We start from the raw sequence: 27915 nt of genomic DNA, 5'->3' as shown, positions 1-27915 counted from the left end.
CGAGAAGCCAGAAATTTCCTAAGAAAAATCTATTAGATTACAGTTACTGTAGTATGATGAAATGGACTCTGGACCAGGAGTCTGGAGTCATGGGTACCATTCTGAGTTTGGATAATTCTTCTCTAGTCCCCAGTTTCCTTGTTGGTCATTGAAGGGACTTCATTATTTGATCTTTAGAGTCTTTTGGGGCCTAGAGAATTCTAAGAATAAGTAATACAGCTATTCTGTAAGTTTCTTATTTTTGTATTTGGGAATCAAATAGTATCTTTGAATCTGCATTGTCAAACTACCTTATTTTTAGAAAGAAAACAGAATTGTTCATTCCTTCATGCATCTTAATCATTTGAAGTGAAAAGCAAAATATTTACTACTTTAAAATTCTCACCATTATAATTTTTATTTTGGAAACTAAAATGATGCTGGGGTTTTTTTTTCATATTTCAATTTGTTTATTTATTTTTAGTTTTCAGCATTCACTTCCACAAGATATGAGTTCCAAATTTTCTCCCCATCTCTCTTCCCCCCACCCCATGACTATGTGCATTCTGATTACCCCTTCCCCCAATCTGCTCTCCTTTCTATCATCCCCACCCCCTTCACTTATCCCCTTCCTCTTCTGTTTTCCTGTAGGGTAAGATAGATTTCTATACCCCATTGCCTGTGTATCTTATTTCTCAATGATATGTAAAAACAATTTTTAACATTCTTTTTTAAAACTTTGAATTCCAAATTTTCTCCCTTCCTCCCTCCTCACCCACCCTCCTTGAGAAGGAAAGCAATTCGATGTAGGTTCTACATGTGTAGTCATGCAAAACATTTCCGTAATAGTCATGTTGTGAAAGATTAACTATATTTTCCTCCATCCTACCCGCCCCCCCATTTATTCTATTCTCTCTTTTGACCCTGTCCCTCCTCAAAAGTATTTGCTTCTGATTACCCCCTCCTCCAATCTGCCCTCCCTTCTATCAGCCCCTCCCTCTCATCCCCTTCCAGCCTGTAGGGTAAGATAGATTTCCATACCCATTTGGTTGTGTATGTTATTCCCTCCTTAAGCCAAATCTGGTGAGAGTAAGGTTCACTCATTCCCCTCTCACCTTCCCCCTCTTCCCCTCCACTGTAAAAGATTTGGGGTTTTTTTTTTTTTGCCTTTTTTATGGGGGATAATTTACCCCATTCTACCTCTCCCTTTCTACTTCTCCCAGTACACTCCTCTCTCACCCCTTAATTTCATTTTTTAGATATCATCCCCTCATTTTCAACTCACCTTGTGCCCTCTGTCTATATATGTTCCCTCCAACTACTAATGAGAAAAGTCTCATGAGTTACAAATATCTTTCCATATAGGAATGTAAACAGTTCAACTTTAATAAGTCCCTTATGATTCTCTTTCCGTTTTACCTTTTCATGCTTCTCTTGAGTCTTGTATTTGAAAGTCAGTTTTTCTATTTAGCTCTGGCTTCTCAAGAATGCATTAAATTCTTCTCTGTCACTGAATGTCAGTTTTTCCCCCTCATTGATTATACTTATTTTTGCTGGGTAGGTGATTCTTGGTTTTAATCCTAGTTCCTTTGACCTCTGGAATATCATATTCCAAGCCCTTTGATAAATGATGATGTTTTTAAAGTGCTTCTAGCTCTAGCTCTAGTAATTGCTAAGTATGTTAGAAGAAAAATTAATTTTTTCTTATAAGATTATTTTTCATTAGTTATCTGGAGCCTGGGCTCCTTCTCCAGAAAAGCTAAACCATTTAGAGTAGAGGCATGTCTGTTCTTAAGGATATTGGAATGTCTAAACATGACCCTTATTTTTCTGAATGTTTTCATAGTTGCATGGCTTTGATTCTTAGACCTTCAAGACCTTGATGTAAAAATAATGATGTAGTTATCTTATGGCCTTAAAAGTTCAGCTCTATTGTAGATTAAATATTTTGTTTATGATTTATATCTTAAATATTTCGATAAAGAATTTGATGATGACCAGGAATAAAAATACAGGAGACCATTTGAGGAGGGAGGGACATAGGATTAAATACAGATCACCTCTGTTAAGATTTAAATGTGATTTATGGTTCCGGAAACTGGATGGTCATGAGAGCATTTATTTTAGGGGAATATGCTGTTTTCTGATGAATAGGTGACATGGCACCAGGAGCACCTCTCCTTTTTCTTCCTTCTGCCCCCTTATCAGAATGTGTGTGCTGTTTCTCTAAGTTAGAGCTTTGTACAGTTATAACTAGTTCAAGGACCAAATACAGAATAAATGTAGATTTATAATTTTGGTTAAATGTAGAGGTCTTTGCTTTTTAAAATGTGCTAGGTCCATAAAGTTCTTAAGGTTTCATATTTTCTTTTAAATTTATTAACTGCGTATATAGCAAACACTTTTTATGTGACCTAGTTCATTCATATCAAGAATAATTTATTAGATACCTATCATATGCAAAGCACTATGCCTAGTGTTGGAAGAGATAATAGTAATAATAATATTATATGCTCCATATATTTATGGATCTTGGTATGATATGTAAACAAATATGTAACCCTAACTCTGCAACAATTATAATGCGGGAAAAAGAAGTTGAAATATAGGAGTACTGTGCAAGGTTTGAGGAAGGAAAGATCCTTCAAAAAGGAGTTGTCAGTAGAACTGTGACAGTCTAAAGAGAGGTCCAGAAGGGTAAAGACTGAAAAAAGGCCATTGTAATTGGCAGGTAGGAGGTCACTGGTGATTTTAAAAAAGCTGTTTTATTAGAATGTCAGAGACAGAAGCCAGGTTGCAGCAGGTGAGATACTATAGAAGTGGACTCATTGTATATAGGCAGCTCTCTGCAGCGATAAAAGCAAAGTAAGTATACTTGTGGCAAACTGAACTACTTAGCATCTCCTGACGATGCCCATGCTTTCCTGCCTCTGAACCTTTATTCACTCATTCTTTATGCTTAAACATTCCACCCAACCCCCCACCCCCAATCTCTTAAAAATCTCCTAATTCAACTCTGAGGGCATTTTCTGAATATATGTATTTTTAGTTTTCACCTTTTTTTTTAATAAGATTTTGATTTCCAAATTTTTCTCCCTCCCCTTCTGCCTCCTCAAGACAGCAAGCAATCTTGTGTAGATTATACATATGCGATCATATTAAACATATTTCCACATCCTAATTCTTTAATGTACAATTCCAAGCCACTTCTTCCATGAAGCCAGCCTTCTCTGATTCTTTAGTTAAGAGTAATCTCTGTCCCTGTTTATGCCTTCTCCTTTCTTGGCTTTCATGGCATCCCACTAGCCTTGTCCTTTTACCTCTCTGACTAAACCTCCTCTTTCTCTTTTCCTGGCCCCTCTTACTTCCAAACCCTCGAGGTCCCCCAAGATTCTGCCCCTCAGTCCTTCTCTCATTGTTTGCTTCATGCCCATCTCATCTACTTTCATAGCTTCAGCCTCTATATGGGTGACTCCTAGACTTATTCCTGTGTTCCTGATCTCTCTTTTGAGCTCCTATACTGAACAAATTAAAACATGAACATGAGAATTTTTTCCTTCTAATTGATTTTTCCTTTTTTTCTTATTGCAATCCCAAAGTCTGTAAGTCCTGAAGATAATGAAAAGAAGCGTACTAATTACCAAGCTTATCGAAGCTACCTGAATCGAGAGGGTCCCAAAGCTCTAGGCTCTAAAGAGATTCCAAAAGTAAGTAACAGGGTGATTGGAAATAAAATGTGTCCTTTATATCTGTTTACATGTTCAATTAAATAGAATAAGAATTCATTAAGTATTATGTGCAAGGTATATGTATACTACTTGAAGATCTATATAACACATAACAGTGATTAAACATTACAAGTTTAGATTTTTTTCATTTCCTTTTTTATTGAAAATGTAATTATCATTGGATTTCTTTTTTGCATTAAAAGTGTGTCTTATTCTTTAGTAGAGGCTTATACAGTTACTTTTAATTAATTAAATGAGTTTTAAAAATTCTCAGAGCTTTCCATAGTTGGAGAATTTATCAGAGATCATCAGTTCCAGAGGTTCTTAATTTGGAATTCATGAACTTGTTTTTAAAATATATTTAGGTAACTGTTTCATTATAATTGGTTTCCTTGATAATTCTGTGTATTATATATCTTTTTTTAATTTTTTTATTTTATACCTTTAAAGTAAAAACATTATTCTGAGAAAGGGTCTGTAGGCCTCACCAGATTGCCAAAGGGGGCCATGACACAAAAAGGTTAAGAACCTGTTACCCAGTCAACCTGTGCCTTAGCAGGAATCCCTTCTATAACATCACTGACAAGTGGTCATCTAGTCCCCACTTGAATATCTCTTATGATTAGGAACCGAGTATCTCCTGAAACATCCTATTCTTGAATATTTGTACTTGTTAAGAAGTTTTTCTTTACTCTGATCTGGAATGAGGCCCTTTGTAACTTCTACACATTTCCACCAGTTCTGTTTCTCTGGAGTCAAACAGGGTAAGTCTGATCTCTTTTCTGTATGGCTGCCTTTGTAACACCTATCATGTTCCCCTTTAAGTCTTCTCTGGACTAAATATTCCCAGGTCTCTTAACTGATGCTTGGATAGCATGGTGTCTCGGCTCCTCACCATTTAGGTTGCTCTGCTCAAGACTCATTTTAGTTTATCAATGTCCTTCCTAAAATACTGCACTGAGAGTTGATCGTGTTATTTCAGTTATTTCATTAGGGCTGGAGTATAGTAGAAGTGTAACCTCCTTTTTTCTGGACATTATTTCTCTGTCACTGTCTCTGTCAGCATTTATTTATTTAGTCACATTATTTACTTGTCACTTTATTGTCTTTGTCATATCATTACTCTTGGTGAACTTGCAGTGCATTAAAACTCAGAGACCTTCTCCACTGTGTATTAACAGATAAATTAACAGATACTTCTTCCATCCTATACTTGAGTGGTTTTGAACTCAAGTGTAGGACTTAATTCGTGTTAAATTTAATTACCAGCCAAAATTCTGGCCTATTTTGACTTCTTATGATTTTTGGCTCTCTTTAAATGTATTTGCTATCTCTTCCAATTTTGGGTTAATTGTAAATTTAATATGTTCTATCCATGCCTTCATTAAACCTATTAAGGATGAGCTTAACACCATTATCCTGTTTATATTCATTGTTTGAATAAAATGAGGTATTTGTAAGTTATTGAACAGTAAACAAAAGATTTGCTTTCTGATAACATGGTGATATGGTGACACTTTGTTTTTTTGGACACATGTACACACTCATATGAAAACGGGTCTTTAAGAAGACTTGTGGTGTTCAAAAATCCACAAAGTCAGAGGGTCCCCAGCTCCGTGTTTTCATGCCCTTTGGTTACCAGAAAGTTATGTCAAGTGAGGCAGGGGCCAATCAAGTTCCAGAGACAGCTTTGTTATCTTTCAGGGAAAACTTCCTTGTTTTGAGAAATGAGGGAGCCCAGGTTCTACCACAAAGCCATGGGTGAAACAGATCCTTCAAACACAGATCCATATATATATACCACCAGGTTGATTATTAATCTACAACACCCCATTTAGTCTACTAGGCTATCATTAAGACAGACTTTATGACATTCTTTGGTATGATTGAAGTATATTAGTCCGTACTATGCCTTTGATTTTACAGGTAACTATTATGAAGGTAATGAAGTTAGTCTGGTATGACCTGTTCTTGATGAATCTATGTTGGGTCTTGATGATCAATGTTTTCTTTCTTAGCTCAATCAACAGATCAGTCAATTAACATTTATTAAGTGCCTGCTGTGTGCCAGGTACAGTTCTAGGGGCTGAGTATATTAAGGCAAAAATGAAATGGTCCTTGTCCTCAAAGAGCTTACATTTTTAACATAGACGAAAACATGTAAATGTATAATACAAAATAAGTACAGGATAATTCTTTTTAGGGGTAGTGGAAGAGGGCAGTAGTAGCTGGAAGGAGTGAGGGGGAATTAGGAAAGACCTCATTTAGAAAGTGGCACTTGAATTGAGCTTTGAAGTAAACTCAGTACAAAACATCCCCTTTAATACCGCTTTCTAGAAGTTACCAGATTTTTGAAATTCAAGACATTTTCCCTTCTCCTATTCATTAACATTTTTTTCTGTTGTCCATGATTAAAAATATCACTAGCAGCCCTCAGCAATTGCAGTTCTGGGATATGCTTCAAATACACTGAGACATATAGGTGCTCTTAAACCTGTCTTTATCTTAGAATTGCACTTTTTATTCAGATATCTTTTTCATTTGGAAGTTCATTCTCCTTAGATAAAACCAGAATCTTAATAAGAATTGAATGATATCTGTTACATTATTGGCTATTGTTTTGCTTACCTCCACAGCCAGTCCTTTCCTTTCTTGTTCTTCCTTTTTCTCTTGCCCTGTGTTGTCTTCAGCCTTTATTGGGAGTCATAGCTGATATGGAGTTTTTATCTCTCCTGATATAATTTTTATTGGACTGTGTCACTTTTACTTGATCTTTAGCTTCTTACCCTTGATTCTTTCTTCTGTATTTTTGCAAACCTAAATTAATCCATGAATTCCCCTTCATCTATATCAGTCTCTCCATTGGAACAGTATTCATCTCTGTTCTCTAAAGTTTGGTTCTTGAGAAACCTTATCTTGCTTGGGCCATTTTCTCTTATTTGTATAATTTTAGGCTTTGAGATGTTTCTTTTCTTTGATATCTTGAAATTTGCTGTCTCCAAATCTAGGATGTGTGTCAGACTATACTTTCCCCATTGTATGTTTGCCTTATCTTTTTACTCCTTATTTATAAGATGAAGTTGTTATTCCCTCTAAAGATGAAATGATTATTCCCTCTCAAGGTTCCCATTATTTTCTTTCTTAAAATTGTTTTTTAACTAAAATCTGGCTTCACTTTTGCCCACCTTCTCCATCCCCCACTGAAAGACGAAAAAACCCAACCCCAACACCAAAGCCCTTGAAACAAGTATATGTACATAATGAAAACAAATTTCTCCGTTGGCTATGTTCCCCTCCCCCCCCAGAAAAAAATCTCAGTCCACACTGTGAGTCCATTATCTCTCTGTCAGAAGGTGAGTAGCATGTTTCACTTTGAGTCCTTTGGAATCATTGTTGATCATTTTGTTGACCAGAGTTCTTAAATCTTTCAGAGTTATTTCATTTTTATGATAGTTATTGTTATGTAAGTTATTCTCTTGTTTCTGTTTGCTTCACTCCTTCAGTTCATTTGAATCTTATTAGGTTTCTCTGAAACAGTCCCTTTCGTTATTTCTTGCAGTACAGTGGTAGTCCATTTCATTTGTACGTGATAGCTTCTTTGGCCATTTTTCAAATGTTAGGCATCCCTTTAGTTTCCATTTTTTTATCACAATGAAAAAAACTACTAGAAATATTTCTGTAAGCGTAAAGGTTCCCTTTGTTTTCTAATTTTTTCAGCTATTGCTTCCTTATTATTTAGAATCGTATCTAGAATAAGAATTTCACTTTTTGTTTTCTCTGCCTTTTGAAGAGTGAAATTATTAAGTCAGAAATTTAACAGCTTCTTTACTTTTAGTGGAGAAAACAAGCTTTTAGGTATTGAAAGTCTGTTATTCTTCTGTGATAGGTTTGTGATTAATTTCCTGATTTCATCACCCATTTCCTTCTGGTTGGATGTTATATATTCCCCCTACATTGTTGCTTTGCTTTCTCTCACCATTGATCCTCCTGGAGAGTTTTCTTTAGTCAAAAAATATGTTTCTTTTACATGTATTCAGAGTTGTATAATTCCAGAACCTATAAGCTTTTGAAAGTTCCTTGAGATATTCGACACTCCTCTTGTCTTAAGGGTATCTTGTATATTTTTAAGGACCACCATAGCTAGGTGATGCAGTGGATAGAGTACTGGGCCTGGAGTCAGGAAGACTCATCTTCTTGAGTTCAAATCTGGCCTCAGACATTCACTAGCTGTGTGATCCTGGGCAAGTCACTTGACTCTGTTTGCCTCAGTTTATTCATCTGTAAAATGAGCTAGAGAAAGAAGTGGCAAACCACTCTAGTATCTTTGCCAAGAAAAACACAAATGGCATCACAAAGAGTCAGATGCGACTGAAGCGACTGAATTAATAACCAGGACCACTCGGGAAGGAAATTTTTGCACTGTTGTCTATTTTAGTGTTTAGAAAGGAATTTCATTATAGCATCTAACTCCTACAAGTCTGCATCTTGTTATTTCTTTAGTGGAAATGGAGATAAGAATCAACACCTTTTGTATGTTAGAGACTGTTAAACTACCTTTCATCTTTTTATTTTTCAAGTCAGTCTTAATTTTATTAATTTTTACTCTAGTTTCTATTTTCTAGCCTTTCATATTCTTTGTTGGTCTTACATCTGTTTTCATAAAATTAGTAGATTTGTGTCTCATAGTAACATTTTTGATTGCATTTTGCTTTGTTGATTTTTTTTTGTATGTGCCACTGGAATAGCACTGATAAAGGAAGTCTCCCACATACTTAAATCGATGAGTTTTTCCTCCATAATGGCCTTTTTACCCAAGATGCTTTGCAGTTGCAGATTTCCTCTGATTCAACTCTTTTTCCCATTTGTGGGAGAGATGACATGAGCTTGTCTAATACAATAAAGTTCTTATTTTGCTGCCTGTGATGTGCTGCTGGAAATTCATCTCACTTTCAATTTGCAGTGGTATGACAGCTAGAACTTCTGTCTGATAAGAGCAAGTTGACACGTCTTTACTTATTACTTCTAGCTGAGAAAAGCCAGACAAGGTGCTTCATGTCAAGGAAGAAGACAAAAGAGTGGTACCTAAGCAGTAAAATAATTATAAGCTAGAATATAGCTGACTTCCACTCTTGTTTTGAGAACTTAAAAAGATTTGGGAAGATTAGATTATGAAAAGTAATGGCAAGGTATTTGTGCTTGGTACATGAACTTGCCCATTACTTACAAGACACTTGTAAGATTTGCTGCCATATAGAAGAACAGGAACCTTAGGAAATGTGGGTAAGATTTGTAGAACTATCTTTTTCTCTTAATGTCGGGCAGAGTTATATTGAACATGACTGTAAGGCTATCTGTCCTTTGCATTCGGTGATTTATTTAGTTGTAAAAGTTAAATGGTAGTTTTAGTCTTTTTTTTTTTTAAATTTTTATTTTTAACATGTGTTTTTAAAACTTTGGGTTACAAATTTTCTCCCTTCCACCCTCCCCACCCACCCTCATTGAAAAGGCAAGCATCTCGATACAGGTTAGAGATGTGTAGTCATGCAAAACACTTCCATAGTAGTCCTGTTGTGAAAAACTAAGTATATTTCTCTTCATCCTATCCTACCCCCCATTTATTCTATTCTCTCTTTTGACCCTGTCCCTCCTCAGAAGTGTTTGCTTTTGATTGCGTTTTAGTCTTTCAAGAATCCTAATTGGGGTGGGGATGGGGGAATGAATGTGTGAAATATATGACTTCACCAGATATTTTTAATAGGAATGGATATTTGAATTGCAGTGCTGACTTCATAGTACTGTTTATTTTTTAATGTTACCCAGTATAAAAAATAAATAGTTTTATGCTTGTTTGAAGCAATTTCTATCATACCATCCATGCAGGGCATCACATGAGAATAATTAACATCTTGTAATTGATAATGCTTTAATTTCCTTCTGAACATTTTGTTTTTCAGGGAGCTGAAAATTGCCTGGAAGGCCTAACATTTGTAATCACAGGAGTTCTGGAATCTATTGAACGAGATGAAGCCAAGTCTCTAATTGAGCGGTATGGGGGAAAAGTAACTGGAAATGTCAGCAAAAGAACAAGTTACCTTGTTATGGGACGTGATAGTGGGCAATCTAAAAGTGACAAGGTGTGTATAGTTGTGTTTGGTGTAAAATGAAGTAGAGTACAATTGGTCGTTTCTGCATGCCACAGTTTCTATTATTATCACTTTTTCCCTTAGAGAAAAGTTATTTGGTCCATCTTAGAGACATCTTTTCCAGCTGACTTCTACTCAGATTTTTTTTTTTTGCCTCATCTGGTTTATTCTTATTTACTTGGTAAAGTTAGATTAGCCTTTTATTTTCAGAATTGTCATAGGTTTAAATTTTTTTTTCTAGCCACAAGTGTTCTGTGTGGAACTGTAGACTCACATTTTTATTATTTATTTAAGGTACAACTCTTACAAGGCTTTAAATTATAGTTGAATTACCTATCTGCATCAGTAGGAGTTTTCACAATGGAAGTGCTACACAGCAATGACATGTCATAGACAGACCTATGGCAAGCTACTCGCCCCTTTGCCCTCCCCAAAAAAGTTCATAAGAAAGAAGTGACTGGTCACAAGAAGAAAGGCAGAGTATAAGAGAGATCTTTTAAACTGGCCTTTAGTTTTTTGCCCTTCTCTTTTGGGGTATGAAGGGAAAGTATTCCTTAGAAGGTGGCCCTTTGAGTACTACTAATACTAAGAGCTTACATTTGTGTAGTGTTTTACAGTTTCCAAAGTGTGTTATATCCATAATTTCCTTTGATCCTCACTGTAGCCCTTGAGGTAGTACAAGTGCTGTGAACCACGTTTTGCAGATGAGAAAACTTAGACTCAGACAGATGAAGGCCCTTGCCTAGTGTTTCGACTGTTGGAACCACGTCTTGAGCCAAACCCAGTGCGTTCCCAGTACCTTACCCTTTTTCTTCTATCTACTTTATGATGAGACTTTTGCATTTGTGTTTTCTGTAGTTACTACTCAATGAGGCATCTGAGTATTTGTGTGTATGCAGATTGTGTTAAATAATTTCTGTGTTATTTTATTTTTTAATTAGGTTCTTGAATAATATTTACAGAAATCAGTGACAAAGATGTAAGTTTTTCTATTTTGATTTTTAATTGTTAAGGCTTTGGCTTTGGGAACAAAAATTATTGATGAAGATGGCCTATTAGATCTCATTCGGACCCTGCCTGGCAAGAAGTCCAAATATGAAATAGCATTTGAAGCTGAGGTTAGTATGTAGTAACCTGTTACTCCTTTTTAAGTTAATTTTTCCTATTTTCAAATAAAGGAAGTTCTTGGACTATCACATACTAGTTTATAATAATTATAGCTGCTATTTCCACCAAAAAGTAATCATATCCTATTTCCTAAAAAGCCGAAGGGCTTTTGCTTTTGGGTGTAATTTGGTAGGATGTCTGATTATTTTTTCAAATCTTTTAAGCCACATCTGAGGACGAAGGAGGGAGTTATATCTGGTCACCATTTATTTTTCATTTTCTTGGGTGAGCTATATGCAAAGCTTCTTGAACAAAAGCTTCTTCATACTTACATCATAGTATCACAGATCTGGAAGGGGCATTACAGGTCATCTTACTCAGCCCCCTCATTTTACAGTATTGAAAATGGAGGCCCAGACAAGTTAAATGACATGCCCAGTAAAAACACTAATCAGCTTGGGAGTCATAAGATCTGAATTTCTCTTTACAGTATCATTTTGGCTCTTATATTTATCTCTGTTCGATTTTAAGCTTCTTGAAGACCTGGTCTCATCTCTGCTATTTATGTTACCAGCAACTAGCACTGCGTGTTTCACATTATAGACACTTAATAAATAGATAGACAGTTCTTACTTTACATAAATTCACATCACTCAAATTCAACTCCCTGGCAACCAGGCTTCCGGGCCTGGGCTCAGGCTCCAGCTGTAGCACCTGGCTACAGGCAGTGGCAGCAGCATCGTACAGGTGCAGTCCTGCCAGGGGTCCTTGCTCCAAGCACTGAGACTGCTCTGCAGAGCTGAGGAGAGAGTGTGGGGGAAAAGAGGGAAACTTCCCTTTGATTAGGGTAGAACGGGCTGTATACTGAATGAATGAATGAAACTATGAAAATTAAATAAGAATTATAGCTCAGAAGTAGTGGGATAATTTGTAGCTCTTTGATTCTGCCTTAATGCCCCCATTCAACTTTTTTTACTTAAAATATCCCAACTGTCCTGCTCAAAGAACCTTCCCAAACTCCCAAACCACCCACCGGAACAAAACAGATGCATTCAAAGCTGGAACTTGAAGAAAGAAAGGAAGAGCGACATGGAGGGTTTTTGTCGTACTTCCTTGCTTTTCTCATGTTGTTTCCTTCACCTAGCACTGAATCATCCTACAAAAAAAAGAAAAAACACCTAAAAACACATGTATAAGTATTAAAATTCAAGGCTCAACTTTTATTTTTAACATGAGGTTTTTTTTTTTTGTTTGTTTGGTTTTGGGTTTTTTTTTGGTGAGGCAGTGGGGTTAAGTGACTTGCCCAGGGTCACATAGCTAATAAGTATTATGTGTCTGAGGCCGGAATTTAATTCAGGTCCTCCTGACTTCAGGGCCAGTTCTCTATCCACTGTGCCACCTAGCTGCCCCTAACATGAGGTTTTGACAAATGACTTCAGGCCACAGTGGTCTCTCATCAGAAATCTCATGGCATTTGAACATTCCCTTCTCACAACTGGGCCTCCTAAAATAGATATTCCAGGCTTAAGATACTTTGTGGGTTTGTATCTACTCGCAGCTAACTCACAAGCTTCCACCAATGTGTTATATTTCTTTAGTCAGCCAGAAGTACATTAATTCAAAGTAAAGGGATTAGTGAAATAGCATAGTAAGAAGTTGAAATTGAATGTTCTCCTGTAAGCCTAAGCCTGGGGTATACTCTTCCTAAAATACTCATGGCATCAGTTGTGAACTCGGCATATGTAAGGATGATGCATGAACAACGTACACCTAAGGAATACATGTGGCTGAGGCCCATGTGGAAGAGCAGCTCAGTCTCTGATGCTCTAGGACCACAAATGTGTGATGCTTCTCTCACTGAACACCTACTGGGTGTTGTGTCTTTGCTGGGTGTGTTAGTCTTATGGTCCTTACTGGGCGTGTAGTCTGCAGCGTGTTTCTCTGCTAGTGTCAAGGCTATGTGGGAGGTTAGGTTCTGTTGTAACTTCTGGGAGATAGCCTCTTCTGGCCACTGCTCTTGGCTGCAGATTTCTGGGATTTATCTTTTCCTGTGCTCGGATATAAACTTGATCGTGCTTGGGTGTGGTGTCGTGAACCTCCTCCTTATAATGGCAAGTTTACAGCTAACAAAAGGTGAGCAGGGTGCCCCCATACTAAGAAAGTCAAGACAAAAGTTATAAAATGATTTTTTTCTAGAATTTAGTTCTACAGTCTTTTTATTCACATACCTGCCCCCCCATCTTTTTTTTTTTTTCCCAATACTTAGGTTTCTGAGAATTGACTTATGATATAGGGAAAAGTGGTAGCAAGGTGGTTGAGTAGTTAGTCTTCTTTAAAGCATAAAATATTCTCATCCTACCCTGATCAAATCTCAGAAAAACTGAAGATAGAACATGTATGAATGTGAGATTCTGCCATCCTTGCTTTTAAATCTCAGATTACTTAATTTGTTCTAATTTTAAAGAAAATTACATATTTGTGCTTTCATATGCATATTGACAGTTTTATACCATTTAATAAAAGATATTTTCTCTAATTTTGAAAATGTTTTCACTAGAAACAGAAAACTTCCTTTAAAGATAGTAATGAGTTGGATACTTTGCTTTTACAAGTATAAATTATAAGATGGGGATTCTGTCTGCCTTGTCATGTTCCTTTTAGAAGTTTTGTCTTTTCCAATTTTAAGGTAAAGAAGGAAAAATCAAAATTGGAGAAAACACCACAAAAAGCTGATCAAGGAAAAAGTAAAACTAGCCCAAATAAGAAGGACTCTGAATCTAAAAAGAACAAGTTAACTCCCAAAAAAGACAGTTCCAGGAAATCAATCAGAACAGAAACCAGTGAATTTCAAAAAGGCCTGGACTTCAAGCAGGTGGATGGGGAGAAGAAAAATGTCTTAAACCTGGAGAAATATGTTGCTGACCAAAGCAAAGACAAAGCTGAGGGTTTGCTTTGGGTGGATAAATATAAGCCCACCTCTCTTAAGACCCTAATCGGACAGCAAGGTGACCAGAGTTGTGCTAACAAACTCTTAAGATGGCTCCGCAGCTGGCACAAGAACACGTGTGAAGATAAGAAACATGGTGATTATAAAGCTTAACTTGATATGTGTGTTGACAGATTTCCTCATGTCTTTGTAGTTAATGTTTCTCCATCAGCACTCTGGGGATCATAGGATTTAGAACTGAAAAGGACCTTAAAGATTATATCTTCTTCAACCCCTCTACCCCCTTTTACAGGTAGGGAAACTGAGGCTCAGAATCTTTTTGTGACTTGCCTAAGTCATTCAGATAGTAAACGGGAGAGCCTGAATTCTAACCCAGGTTCTTTGACACTCCCTACACCCAAAAAAATTCACGCCTCTCCCCTTCGGCTTCCTACCCTCCCCAGTTTCCTTTGGTGATTTTTGTACTACACTGCTAAATTACCCTTCTACATAGAAGGAAAAATAATACTCCAGGAGAATGTCACAATAGACTTCATTTTGCACAGGCCTTGAATTGCTATCTGTGTCCATTATTACAATTTTTAAAGGAACTCTGAAAATTTACTTTTTTTTTTTTCCAAAGTGCCCTTCAAATAAAGAAGCCAGCATTTTGCTTGGATGCTTTACTTTTGAAAATGCAGATTGGTAGTATAAACTTAATCAGCAGTATGGTATTGGATTGAGAGTGCTGAAATCTTTAGATAATAAATGTCAATATTTTCTTCATCTGTAAGGGTAGAACACAGAGTCTCAGTCTTTCTGGAGAGATTATTGAATATTCCTAAAGTGGGAATCTTGGCGCCTACTTTGACTTTGTTTTTCTTTACCAACAGTTAAGAATTACAGTGAATTAGTTCCAAGGATGAAAAATTACTTTGTCATATCAGGGTGGTCAAAAGAATTTGAATCAAGGCATGAGATAATCTTTGTAGTTCAAAAATACATAGTTAGTATGACACAACACTAGATTTATAGTTTTCCCTCTATGTTCTACCTTTTTTCTCATTAATTTGACTTAAACCCTATTTTGAAGGTTGGAAAAGTTATCATTATAATGATGTTATCTGGAGAAGGCTTAAAAATGTTAAGGCCTTGAAAGAACTAATCATCAAATTTTTAACAGTTTTTTACATGGGGAAACGTTCATCTAAACCTTGCAAACTGGTTTCATGTGTGTTATTAATTATCCATTATTTTTAGTTTGCTTCTCTTGTGTGATCATAGGGAAAAGAATACAAAGGGATTATCTGAGTCAGTGTTTCACCATTAACATAAGTACTCCCTGACTGTGGCTTTATGCACCCTCAGCAGCTATGTGTCTGTTTGGATAACACTATGTTACTATTTTTTTTCCCTGACAGTTAAAGTTAGTAAATTTGGTGGCAAAGATGATGGTTCCAGTTTTAAAGCAGCACTGCTGTCAGGTCCACCAGGGATTGGCAAAACAACTACAGCTTCCCTAGTGTGTGAGGTAGGTTGTTAGTCACAGCTCATTTGGATCTATTCGGTAAATATAGAGGGAGGTTAAACCAGGCATATATATAGTTTTTTTAAAAATCACTAGGCCTGTAGGATTTGCTTTGACTGTGTCCTTATTTCCTTGTTGTTGTACTTTTCTTCCTGTTAGTCATCCCTGTCACACCACTGGGGAATTGTCCTGCTGCAAAAACGTTGAGTTCCCACATACATACATATTGCACAACAAACAAAACCAAACCATTATTCAGGTATAGAAAAATGAAGAAGTAGGTTTTAGGCCCTTTGCCTGATTTTCCATTATGCAACCTGATTTTTCCTCTTAAGAACATAGACTAGTATGGAAAACCTTTTTTTTTCCCCATATTGATTTGACAAAGTAAAACCTTACACCTCAGAATTGTAAAACATCATATGCTTCTTTCTTTGCCTGCTCTCTATTTTTATTTTCACTTCCATAAGATTTTGAGTTTTAAATTTCCTCCCCCTCTCTCCCCTTCCCCCTTCCCAAGATGGTGTGCAGTCTGATATAGGTTGTACATATACATTCATATTAAACATATTTTTACATTAGTCATGCTGTAAAAAAGAATTAGAACCAGTGGGAGAGACCACAAGAAAGAGGAAACAAAACCAAAAAAAGAGCAACTAGTATGCTTCAAAGTGCATTCAGACTCCATAGTTCTTTTTCTGGATGTGGATAGCATTTTCCATCATGAGTCTTTTATTTTCAGTAATTGAATTGTTAAAGCTGATAAAATTTATTAAAGTATTTTAGAAGCTGGTAAAAATGTATCAGTGAGACACAATAACTTTCCACTCTTTTGAGTGAAGAAAATTTATTTTTTATTTATAATTATTGTGCATAGGTAGTTAAAAAATTTTTTTTTTAAATTAATTTATTTTGATGTATCAACGATCACTTCCATATGCTGTTCAGTTTAAAATTTTTCTCTCCCTTCCTCCCCACCACCCTCCCTAAAATGTTGCACAATCTGATGTAGGCTATACATATACATTCTTACTAAACATTTTTTCACATTAGTGATGTTGTAAGTAAAAATTAGAACCAATAGGAAGAACCACCAGAAAGAGGAAACAAAGCTCAACAGAAGAGAAAAAAAATAGCAAATAGTATGCTTTGATCTGCATTCAAGTTCCATAGTTCTTTCTTTGGATGTGGATAGCATATTCCATCACGAGGGCTTTGGAGATGTCTTAGATTCTTGTATTGCTGGGAAGGGTTAAGTTTATCAATATTAGTCATCGCACAACATGGCTGTTACTGTGTACAACATTTTCCTGGTTCTGCTCATTTCACTCAGCATCAGACCATACAAGTCTTTCCTGAAGTCAGCCTGTTCATCATTTCTTATAGCACAATAGTATTCCATCACATTCATATACCACAACTTGCTTAGCCATTCCCCAATTGATGACATCCTCTCAGTTTCTAATTCTTTGCCACATAGGTAGTTTATTTGATAAAGGCTAGAAATACTTTTCACTTGTGGTGTAGTTTTAGATAAATTGATTGTTTTTGTGCTTGTGAATCATGAGGTTAGCATGCTTAATTCTTAGGTGTTTTATGAGCCACACTCAATAAAGGTGGTCAGATGCACTCTTTATATGTTTTCACCATCAAATCTGCAACATTTCGATGTCTTATACTGATCTTTTAATTTAAAAGCAAACCCTCTGGAAATACCAAGGTATTATAAATATCCTCCGTAGGAGGCATGTATTTTAAAAACTAAACTTGTTATTTTAATACTTAAAAGATTGGAGATTTCACCAGGTTTTCATACTCCTTCCGTTTAGGCACATTCCAACCCATCCAGGTTTCATTAGACATCTTTTGTGAGTTGGCAGTAGCCAAATATAATCACTTACTGAGTAGCTAACTTTTGAATTTAGGTAGGATGCTGTTCAAATGACAGATTCAGCTTGTTGCTCGGCCTTTCCAGGTTGATGTTGGACCAGTCAGAGTTTTCTTTCTGGCCTTGTATTTGAAAACCTACCCCTATGCTAGAGTGAGACATCAGTGTAGTACTTTAGTGTGTACTATTGCATGAAGCGTACGTGTTAGTTATATGAAGATAATCTGAAACTAAAAGTTTTTAAAACGTAATCTTTTTTACCCACTTTTTGCTTATGTCAAATTTTTTATTTAGTTTTGTAATTATGGTGGTTTCTTTTATTTTAATTAGGAATTGGGGTATAGTTATGTGGAACTGAATGCAAGTGACACCCGGAATAAAAGCAGTTTGAAAGATATTGTTGCTGAGTCACTGAATAACACCAGCATCGAAGACTTCTATACAGGTATGTGCCTCTTGGACTTAATGGTTTTTGGGGTTTTTTTTTTGGACTTATTTTTAATAGGCATTTAAAAACTAGATTTTAGAAACTTGGGATGAATAGTAAAAGGGAAATATCAATTCAAAAAAAAATAAGCAATTGCATGAAACATTGATCAATGTTCAGACATAAATATAACAAAGATGTGATCCCTGTGGTAACTGAGCCCTGTTTCTTGTTATTTGCTGTTGTACTTTGCAGGAAATGTGTTCTGATTGAGGTGTGAAAGGTCTGTGTTTTGCAAATGGGGAGATGAAAGTGGTAGCCTCAGAAACCTTCTGTGTATTTAGAAGGGATCTTGGAAGTAGTTCTACAAAAGAAGCAAAGAAAAAGAGACATTATAATAGAAATCAAGATGCCCAAACTAGGAGTTAAACATGCATGGTTAGGGTAGTAGAGTTCATTATATTCAATTGAGATCTTGTAACTTCCATTACTAATTAGCAGTTTTTTCAAAGTTTTTTAGTAATTAGATTTTATCGCCTTTTGTATATTTTGTCTATTTCTCCAATTTTGTTATTTCTTGTCACTACGGATCAGGTGCGGCTCCTTCAGGAGGCACAAAACATGCTCTGATCATGGATGAGGTAGATGGAATGGCAGGCACTGAAGATAGGGGAGGAATTCAGGTAATAGAATCCTCACATGTTTTCAGTCTGTTCATTTAAACATACATGTTTAAAGAGCAAGTTGCGTTGTGTTTCTTTTTTTTTTGTTTGTTTGTTTTGTTTTTTTCTCTTCCATTTTTCATTGCTAGGGTCAGCTAGATAGCACAATGGATATAATGCCAGGTCTGAAGTCAGGAAGACTCATCTTCTTGATTTCAAATCTGGTCTCATACACGAGTAAGATGGGTGACCCTGGGCAAGTCACTTAAGCATGTTTGCCTTAGTTCCTCATCTTTAAAATGAGCTGGAGAAAGAAATGCCAAACTATTCCAGTATCTTTGCCAAGAAAACCCTAAGTGTAGTCACACAGAGTCAAACAGAACTGAAAACAATGGAACAAAACAAATTGTCACTGCTTAGCTGTGAGAGTTGTAATGATTAAAGTTTTTTTATTCTAATAGAAGAAAATTGTTGTGAATTTGGACATTGTTTTTTAATGCAATAGTGTAAAAACTTGGCTTTTTTTTCCCCTTTTGCAACTGTGATTCTTCTTTGATGATTTTGATGTTGCATATTTGTTTTTCAGGAACTAATTGGCCTGATCAAACACACAAAAATACCCATTATTTGTATGTGTAATGACCGAAATCATCCGAAAATTCGTTCCTTAGTACATTATTGCTTTGATCTTCGGTTTCAGAGACCTCGGGTCGAACAGATTAAGGTACAAAAATTGTTTCTTTTTCAAGTATTTGATTAGTCAAAGATTTTTGTTGTTGCATTTTTGAGGGTTTTTTTTTTGTATATCATTTTCAGGGTGCTATGATGTCCGTTGCTTATAAAGAGGGTTTAAAGATTCCTCCCTCAGCTATGAATGAAATTATTCTGGGAGCAAATCATGATATTCGACAGGTATGTTATATTTTTATGCTGCAAATCTTATAATATAACACTATTAATAATTTTCTCTGTTGTGGTCATTGCCCTTTTAAGGGTGTATTTTCCCTTTTGCCAATCACTTGCCTTGTTTGTGAATTTTAGGTTTTGCATAATCTTAGCATGTGGTGTGCAGAAAGCAAAGCCCTAACCTATGACCAAGCTAAAGCTGATTCCAACAGGGCCAAAAAGGATATCAAACTGGTAAGAGAAAATTACGTTTCTTAGCTGCTTTTTGACTTGGCAGTGTTTCTCCCTTCTAATAAATAGTAGAAATAATGGAAGAAGTTTAGGGATTATGTTTATTTGATGAATTCACTGATCTTGTGGGTGGAGGGAAGCTAGGAAAACGATGACAATATTAATCATAAAGAAGCTACCAAAGAGTTTCAGAATTACAATACAAATAATTTTCAAGGGCTAAAGATTAAATATAGTACAATGGTTGTTTTGTTTTTTTGTTTGTTTGTTTGTTTTTTTGCTTTTTGGTGAGGCAGTCGGGATTAAGTGACTTGCCCAGTGTTACACAGCTAGTAAGTGTCAAGTGTCTGAGGCTGGATTTGAACTCAGGTCCTCCTGACTCCAAGGCCAGAGCTTTATCCACTGTGCCACCTAGCTGCCCTTAATATGGTAAATTGTTGAGCAGGCATGAATTTTGAAGTATCGTATTATTCTAGGATCTTTTATGCGTACTTAATCTTATAAGTGATTTGCATTGGGGCCAGAGTGATCTATCCTAGGTGATTTAAATTCTTACCTTTTTTGCAGTTTATTTTAGCTCATCATCAGTTGAAATGATTTGATAAAATATGTAACAGTATTCTTGTGTTATAGGGTCCATTTGATGTTGCCCGGAAAGTGTTTGCTGCTGGGGAAGAGACTGCTCATATGTCGCTTATGGACAAATCTGATCTCTTCTTCCACGATTATTCCATAGCACCTCTTTTTGTCCAGGAAAACTACTTACATGTAAAACCTGCTGCTGCCGGGTCAGTATTTCAAAGTAACAGGAAAGATGGAATTGTTTACATGCACAGTACCTTTCAAGGGCCCATAGCCTGTGAAGGGTCTCACTTTTAGGGGGTATTCATAGTAATGGAAATTTGTTCTTTCCTGCAGAGGGGATATGAAAAAACATTTGATGCTTTTGAGCAGAGCAGCAGATAGTATATGTGATGGTGACTTAGTTGATAGACAAATTCGAAGTAAGCAAAACTGGAGCCTTCTGCCAACGCAGGTAGGTGTGTGGCTGTCCTTAAAATGCATGTAAGGTGTTCAGCAAAGATGGTAACTAGCAGCTTTTCGATGCTACAAGTGTTGAGAATGTCAGATAAGCTTTATGGATCATATAGGGTTTTTTGGACCATATTTATCTAGGCCATGGTTTGCCAAAACCTAAAACACTTTATTTTCAATGGTTCCTTAATAAAAGCATTTATTCTGTGAAGTTTGGGTTCAGTCATAGGGCCACACTTGAGGACCTAGAGGACCACATGTGGCCTCAAGGTTGTAGGGTCCCCACCCCTGTACCGTACCATCTTCCGAAAGTACTTTGGACCTTGTTTTTGTTCTGTATTATTCTGAGCATAGACAAAAGGAACGGTTAAGAATAGGTTCTGATTGTGACTCAGATATGAGTAAAAGGTTTCATTTAGCTTACTGCCTTGAGAATACACTTCTGATTAGATTCTCAACTTCTTGGAAACAAGGAACTGAGCCAGATAACCTTTCCTTGACTTTTTCTGATAGTGCCATAGTTGTAAATGGTCTCTTCTTTAAGAATTGTAGCACTGTTTTAAGATAGGTACACAGGAAGATTTTGAGATTTTTTCCCCTTTTTGCCATTTAAAGTAACAGCTTTAAAAAAAATGATAGTAATTTATTTAAGTTGATCTTATCACTAGAGGGTTGGTCACTCAGTGATTTTTTTTTTTTTTTAACTTAGCAACTTATCTTGGGGCATAGGGCCCCTGTTCTAGTTCTTCACAGGTCTAATCACATTCCCCTGCTGTATTATTTGTGAAGTTGTTAATTTTTGTAAGTAAACCCTAGAAAACTAAAACCTACTCCTAAAAAATGACCATCTCATGAAAATGTATAAAGGTTCAAATCTGTGGATGGAATACCCACATGAGTGAAGTTGAGGTATTCTGGTTGATTATTTTACTTAAAGCAATGGATTAGCAACTTTTTAGGAATGAAATGCTTAGTTGTTGATTTGTGTAGTAGTCGTGTTATTGAGACCTGGAATAAAAAGGCCCTACGTGGTCACACTCAACCACACACAGTGACCAATGAGAGATTTCATTTGGGCCTTGTTAGTAAACTCCTCTTTTAAAATGAAAGTACTTTTAGAGCGGACTTCAGGGTTATGATTTAAATCTGCAAGGGACCTTAGAAGATACTGCATTCCTATCTGACATTTGAACCTCACTGTCATCTAAATTGATCAGAGTCAGAAAGAAGACACACGTGTACAGAGAGAGCGATATTTGGGCACATAAATACATTTCACTAAAAAGGGAAATAGAAGGGAAAAGGTAGAGGTGAAGATAAGAGAGGGTAGATTAAGGGAGGAATTATTCTTAATCATAACAAATCAAAGAGTGTTCAAAAACATTTGTATCTCTTCACTGTGGTGAAGAATTAGAAATTGAGGGGATGCCCATCAATTGGGGAATGGCTGAACACGTGAGGGTATTTGAATTTGATGGGCTATGAATAACTGTTTTAAGAAAACATGAAGGGGATGGTTTTACGGAAACCTAGGAAGACTTGTATGAACCGATAGAAAATATGGTGAGCAGAACCAGCAGAACAATTTATATAATAACAAAAATATTGTTACAAACAAACAAAAAAGATCACCCTCTGACTTAAGAACTCTGATTAACACAACGACAAACTACAACTCCAGAGGATAAATGATCGTATGTGCTACCCACCTCCTGATAAGAGATGAAGAACTCAGAGTGCAGAGCAAGACATGTTTTTTTAGACATGGACAATGCGGGAATGTTGTCCTTGATTATACATGTTTGTAACGGGGGTTTTGTTTTCCTTTCTTTCTCATTTTGAGGTGGGTGGGAGAGGTGGAGGGAATTTTTATTAAAAAAATCATTAAAATGAAACAGAAGAAAATACACTTGGGTACTTTGCACAACTGTGACTAGGACAGTTCTTCATTTGAGATGGTGATTTTAAAAAAACATAATTCTAACTACATAAAATTTAAATGTTTGAATAAAATAAATGAAGCTCAAATTAGAAGACAAATTATAGAGTGCAGAATATATAAAATATTACATGAAAAATGACCAAGAAATGCCATTTATATCCAAGTATGGAGAGAACTGACACTCATGTGTAGCAAGAGTCATTGCCAATAGATGAGTGTTAATAGGATAGGAAATTTCCCTAAGTCCTGACAACCATAAATGACACATGAAAACATGTTCCAAAGCATTAATAATAAGAGGAGTCATATTAAGACAATTTTGTCATTTCTTATCATGCCCTCAGAATGGGTGAAAAAGGAAATCATCAATATTTGATCTTTTTTAATTTTGAAATTCACAAACATTAAATAAAACGAACATTTTGTGTATGCCACAAAACAGAAACATGAAACAACTTCTAATATATATAGCTTGATTTTCCTTTTGAGTAAAGAATGCAACATGACACTTTCTGGAAAAAAAAAAAAGACATTGCATTCCTTTTACAGATAAGGAAACTAAGGTCCAGGTAACTAAATGACTTATTTCAGGTAGGAGTTGGTAGAGTCAGAATTCTATGCTCCAAATAATAATACTCTTTCCACTGTACTATGCTGCCTCTTGGTTAAACCTATTAGTCATTTACACCTTAACGTGAATTACTTTGATCATATTGATATCTTCCTCTTATCTAAGAGGGCTCCATTGAAGAAATAGGAGTTTGGGTTGCATTAGGGGAAGGCAAATCTGTGTTGGGTATCCTACTGGGATAGTTTTGGCTAGCATCAGGACACTAGGCATCCAAGGGTGTAGGAGAAGGGGACACAAAGAGATAAGAATATGCCAAAAAGCAGCCTTGTACCATTTAGCATGACACTGGTAGTAGCAGTTAGCCCAGTGAATATGAATGTACTTATTGTCTTTAGTAATTTAATGATAACAATAACAGTAACTTGACATTTATAAAGCACTTAAATCTGTGATAATAACTTGGCATACATTTTCACATTTGAGTCTCATAACTGCTTGTCTCTACTTTATAGATAAGTGTACTAAGCCTTAGAGAACATAAATAGATTATTCTTGGTTACATAGCTAGAGACTGCTGGAGGTGGCATTTGAAATACTCTCATAGAACTTTTTCTCTTGATTCCAAGTTCTATGAGAGCATGATGTAGTGGATAGATTACTAATTTTCCAGTTGGGAAGACCTCAACTTGAATTTTGTCTGAGACATTTACCAGCTCTGTACCCTGCGCAAGTAGGGCTCAGAGGGTTGGGCTTAGTGTTCTTTAAAAGCCCTGCTCAAAAATCTATAAGCTTATAATCTTAACTGGGTTAAGGATTAACCTGGGTTCCATGTCTAAGGAGAAAAAAATTATTACATCTTTATTTTAATATAATTGGTTTCCTTTGTAATCTTACATATTTTATTTAATACATTTAAAAACATGATTCTGAGAAGGGCACCATGGACCTCACCAACCTGACGAAGAGGTCCATGACACAAAAAAGGTTAAGAACCTCTGCTATAATCTATACTCTTTCTATTTTGTTTTGTTTTGCTTTTTGGTGAGGCAATTGGGGTTAAGTGACTTGCCCAGGGTCACACAGCTAGTAAGTGTCGAGTGTCTGAGGCTGGATTTGAACTCAGGTCCTCCTGACTCCAAGGCCAGAGCTCTATCCACTGTACCACCTAGCTGCCCCCCTCTTTCTGTTGAACCATTGATGTCTTACCTGTAGGTTTAATGTGGTCTGACTACAGTGTTTTTTCTTAACTAATAAGTAAACACTAAAGTCATGAAAAGGACATCATAGTCTTCCTACTTCCTTATTATCAGAAATTATTTATTAAAGGTCTGTTTATATTAGATGTGGTACTTATGTTAATAAATATTATTCTATCCTCTATGAGCTTATAATCTGTGATCAACTTTTGATTACTTGGTTTGTCTTCTGACTATTACTCAGTGCAGGTTATGAATAAAGACTAATTCTAACAAACCATAATTAAGAAAGTACATTGGCTGCCTAAGAAATCCCATCACACATCTCAAATCCAAATCTCTTGTTTAGATTACCTTTGCCAATACTTTTCTCTATTAGGGTTGATGATTCAGTAGACTTTGTATCTGTTCAAATAGTAGAAAGTTAATTATCTTTTGGGATTGAAGTTAAACTTTTGTTTTTCTGTTTTATATTGTGGATGTCAGTTTAACAAATTAGGTTCTTGTTAAAGGAAAGAAATTCTTATCTTTTTACTCTCATACATAAGTGCAGCACATTTGGAATTCTGTTTCATTTGAACTAATATTCTTTGCTTGACTTTTCAGGCCATTTACTCTAGTGTTCTTCCTGGAGAGTTGATGAGAGGTTACATGACTCAGTTTCCTTCTTTCCCAAGTTGGTTGGGTAAATTGTCATCTACAGGCAAACATGATCGCATTGTTCAAGAATTAGCGTTACACATGAGTCTTGAGTAAGTATAATCATTCCACTTTGGAGTTTTATTGGTATGGAATGTTTGCCCTTTTATTGGACAGCATGGCATAATAACAAATGCCAGCCTAGAATGCAAAAGATCTGAATTTTTAGCCACCAACCTAAAGATGACCTTGGCAATTCACCTCACTTTTCTCAGCTTCAGTTAAATTATTTTTAAAATGGGAATGATAGCACCTACCCTTATTACATTTTTGAGGCTGGGGATATTGAGTTGAATAAAATGAGCATTCCGGACAAAGTTCAAAGCAATATGTAAATTTGAGATGCTGTTATAAATACTGTAGTACTATTTAGTTTCAGGTCATTTATTCGATAAATACTAATAATAATAATAGTATCAATAAATACTTATTCTGTATGAAAAGCACATTGCTAGGTACTATAACAGATAAACATGAATAGGACATTACTATCTTTTTTTAAAAAAATTAACTTATTTTGATTTATCAACAATCACTTCCATAAGCTTTTGAGTTTTAAATTTTTCTCTCCTTCTCTCCTACCTTCCTCCCCAAGATGGCACGTAATCTGATATAGGCTATACATATACATTCCTATTAAACATATTTTCACATTAGTGATGTTGTAAGGAAGAATTAGAACCAATAGGAGGAACCATGAGAAAGAGGAAACAAAACACGACAGAAGAAAAAAATAGCAAATAGTATGCTTCGATGTGCATTCAAACTCCATAGTTCTTTCTTTGGATGTGGATAGCATTTTCCATCATGACGCCTTTGGAGATGTCTTAGATCCTTGTATTGCTGAGAAGGGTTAAGTCTGTCAATATTAGTCATTGTACAGCGTGGCTGTTATTGTGTACAACGTTCTTCTGATTCTGCTCACCTCACTCAGCATCAGACCATACAAGTCTTTCCAGGTTTTTCTGAAGTCTGCCTGTTCATCATTTCTTATAGCACAATAATATTCCATTACATTCATATACCACAACTTGTTCAGCCATCCCCCAGTTGATGGGCATCCTCTCAATTTCCCATTCTTTGCCACCCCAAAAAGAGCTGCTATAAATATTTTTGTACATGTGGGTCCTTTTCCCATTTGTATGATCTCTTTGGGATACAACCCTCGAAGTGCTGTTGCTGGATCAAAGGGTATGCACATTTTTATAGCCCTTTGGGCATAGTTCCAAATTGCTCTCCAAAATGGTTGGATCATTTTACAACTCATCAACAGTGCCTTAGTGTTCCAATTTTCCCACATCTTCTCCAACAATTATCATTTTCCTGTTCTGTCATGTTGGCCAATCTGATAGGTGTGATGTGGTACCTCAGAGTTGTTTTGATTTGCATTTCTCTAATCAGTAGTAATTTAGAGCATTTTTTCATATGACTATAGATGGCTTTAATTTCTTCATCTGAGAACTGCCTGTTCATATCCTTTGACCATTTAGCAATTGAGGAATGACTTATATTCTTATAAATTTGACTTAATTCTCTATATATTTTACAAATGAGGCCCTTATTAGAGACACTGGTTGTAAAAATTCTTTCCCAAAGGACATTACTATGTTTGCAGGGGAGATAAGATGTTTACATGTATACATATATTCTGTTTTGTACGTATACACACATCCTATTCAGTTAAGTTCATGAGACTTGTGCAAACAAGGCTTCAGAGACATTTAACTTATTACTAAGAAGTAGTAATGATGTCTTAGGGTTCCTAGGATACTTTATAATTTTTAACGTGCTTGAATATGTCTTTCTGTCTTATAGAAAACAGCTGTTTTTAGGAGGGCATTAGTTAGAGAGAAATTACTCAGATGACTGGAAATGAGTGTTTCTAGAGAATAGGCACAAGGAAGGCATTAGTATATTGTTTTTTCATTAAGGTTAAAGGTTTAGAATGTGTGTGTGTGTGTGTGTGTGTGTGTGTGTGTGTGTGTGTGTAATGGAAATACATTGAGACTTTAACTTAAACATTGAGAGGAAGCTGAGCCTACCCTAAAAAACTCCCTTCTGACTCTGACTAGCTCAAACTATATTTTGAAACCCAGACCTATTTCTGGCTTCTGATTGAAATTGATTTGAAATTATCACCCACTTCATCAGAACTCACTTTGCCCTGTTCACAGGAAATCCAGTTTTTCCACTCTTTTTCTAGAGGAAACTGGCTCCCCAGTCTCCCCTTTCTTTCTAATTTGTTCCATGTAACCTGTTTTCTTTGTCTTTCATATCCTAGATAGTCTGTTCTTCCACCTGTTTATAGTTTTTCTGTGCTGAGCTAAAGTGCTTTAGCCCTACACCTTTATTGGGTTCACCATCTCAGTTGTGTCATCTTGCTACTCGGTATTGGATTTCTCATTTTAACTCCTTATTTGCATCAGTTTCTTGGACTTTTTCAGATTTGCCTCTTCCCTCTTTGTGCATGCCCTCCTTTATTACTTCTCCCACTTCTCCAAAAACAAAACAAAACTGTGGCCATTTGAGAGCTCCGTTTTCTTATAAATCTTCCTCTCTCCACTTACAAGGCCACCACTGTAGCAGAGACCCTCATCACCTTTTGCCTAGGCTATTGCAGCATTCCTTCTAATTGGTCACCTTGCTTCAAGCTTCTCCTTTCTCCATTTCATCTTCTTCTTAGCTGCCAAAATGACTTTTCCAAAGTTTAAGTCTGATCATGTAACTTTCTAACCCTCTGCCCCTCAATACACTATCCTCCAATGGCTGCCTACTAAATATAAAGTCCTGTCATTTAAAGCCTTTCACGGCCCGACCCCTTCCTACTTTTTCAGTCTTTCCTTCTTTCTGTGTATTCTACAAACCAGGTATGTTGGCCTTCTTTCTTTTCCTTACATGCAACACTCCATATCCTAACTCTGTGCTTTTCATTGGTGGTTTCTAGAAC

At 36.1% G+C, this 27915-nt stretch overlaps 1 protein-coding gene across 2 annotated transcripts in view; it reads left to right on the top strand.

Annotated features, from left to right (window-relative positions):
• Positions 1–27915, top strand: part of RFC1 (replication factor C subunit 1) — a 99114-nt gene that overhangs the window by 59936 nt on the left and 11263 nt on the right. For both annotated transcript variants that reach the window (XM_027835972.1, XM_027835971.1), the window contains exons 10-22: positions 3579–3686; positions 9662–9841; positions 10864–10968; positions 13644–14040; positions 15305–15414; positions 17630–17744; positions 18321–18409; positions 18975–19112; positions 19205–19300; positions 19430–19528; positions 20159–20313; positions 20444–20561; positions 24876–25021. In XM_027835972.1, the coding sequence (XP_027691773.1) occupies positions 3579–3686; positions 9662–9841; positions 10864–10968; positions 13644–14040; positions 15305–15414; positions 17630–17744; positions 18321–18409; positions 18975–19112; positions 19205–19300; positions 19430–19528; positions 20159–20313; positions 20444–20561; positions 24876–25021 (1856 nt within the window). The remainder of the gene's footprint in view (positions 1–3578; positions 3687–9661; positions 9842–10863; positions 10969–13643; positions 14041–15304; positions 15415–17629; positions 17745–18320; positions 18410–18974; positions 19113–19204; positions 19301–19429; positions 19529–20158; positions 20314–20443; positions 20562–24875; positions 25022–27915) is intronic.

The sequence above is a fragment of the Vombatus ursinus genome, unplaced genomic scaffold (assembly GCF_900497805.2).
Source record: "Vombatus ursinus unplaced genomic scaffold, bare-nosed wombat genome assembly UNPS02014818.1, whole genome shotgun sequence".
Taxonomy (NCBI): Eukaryota; Metazoa; Chordata; class Mammalia; order Diprotodontia; family Vombatidae; genus Vombatus; species Vombatus ursinus.
This window is presented reverse-complemented; position numbering and strand designations above follow the sequence as displayed.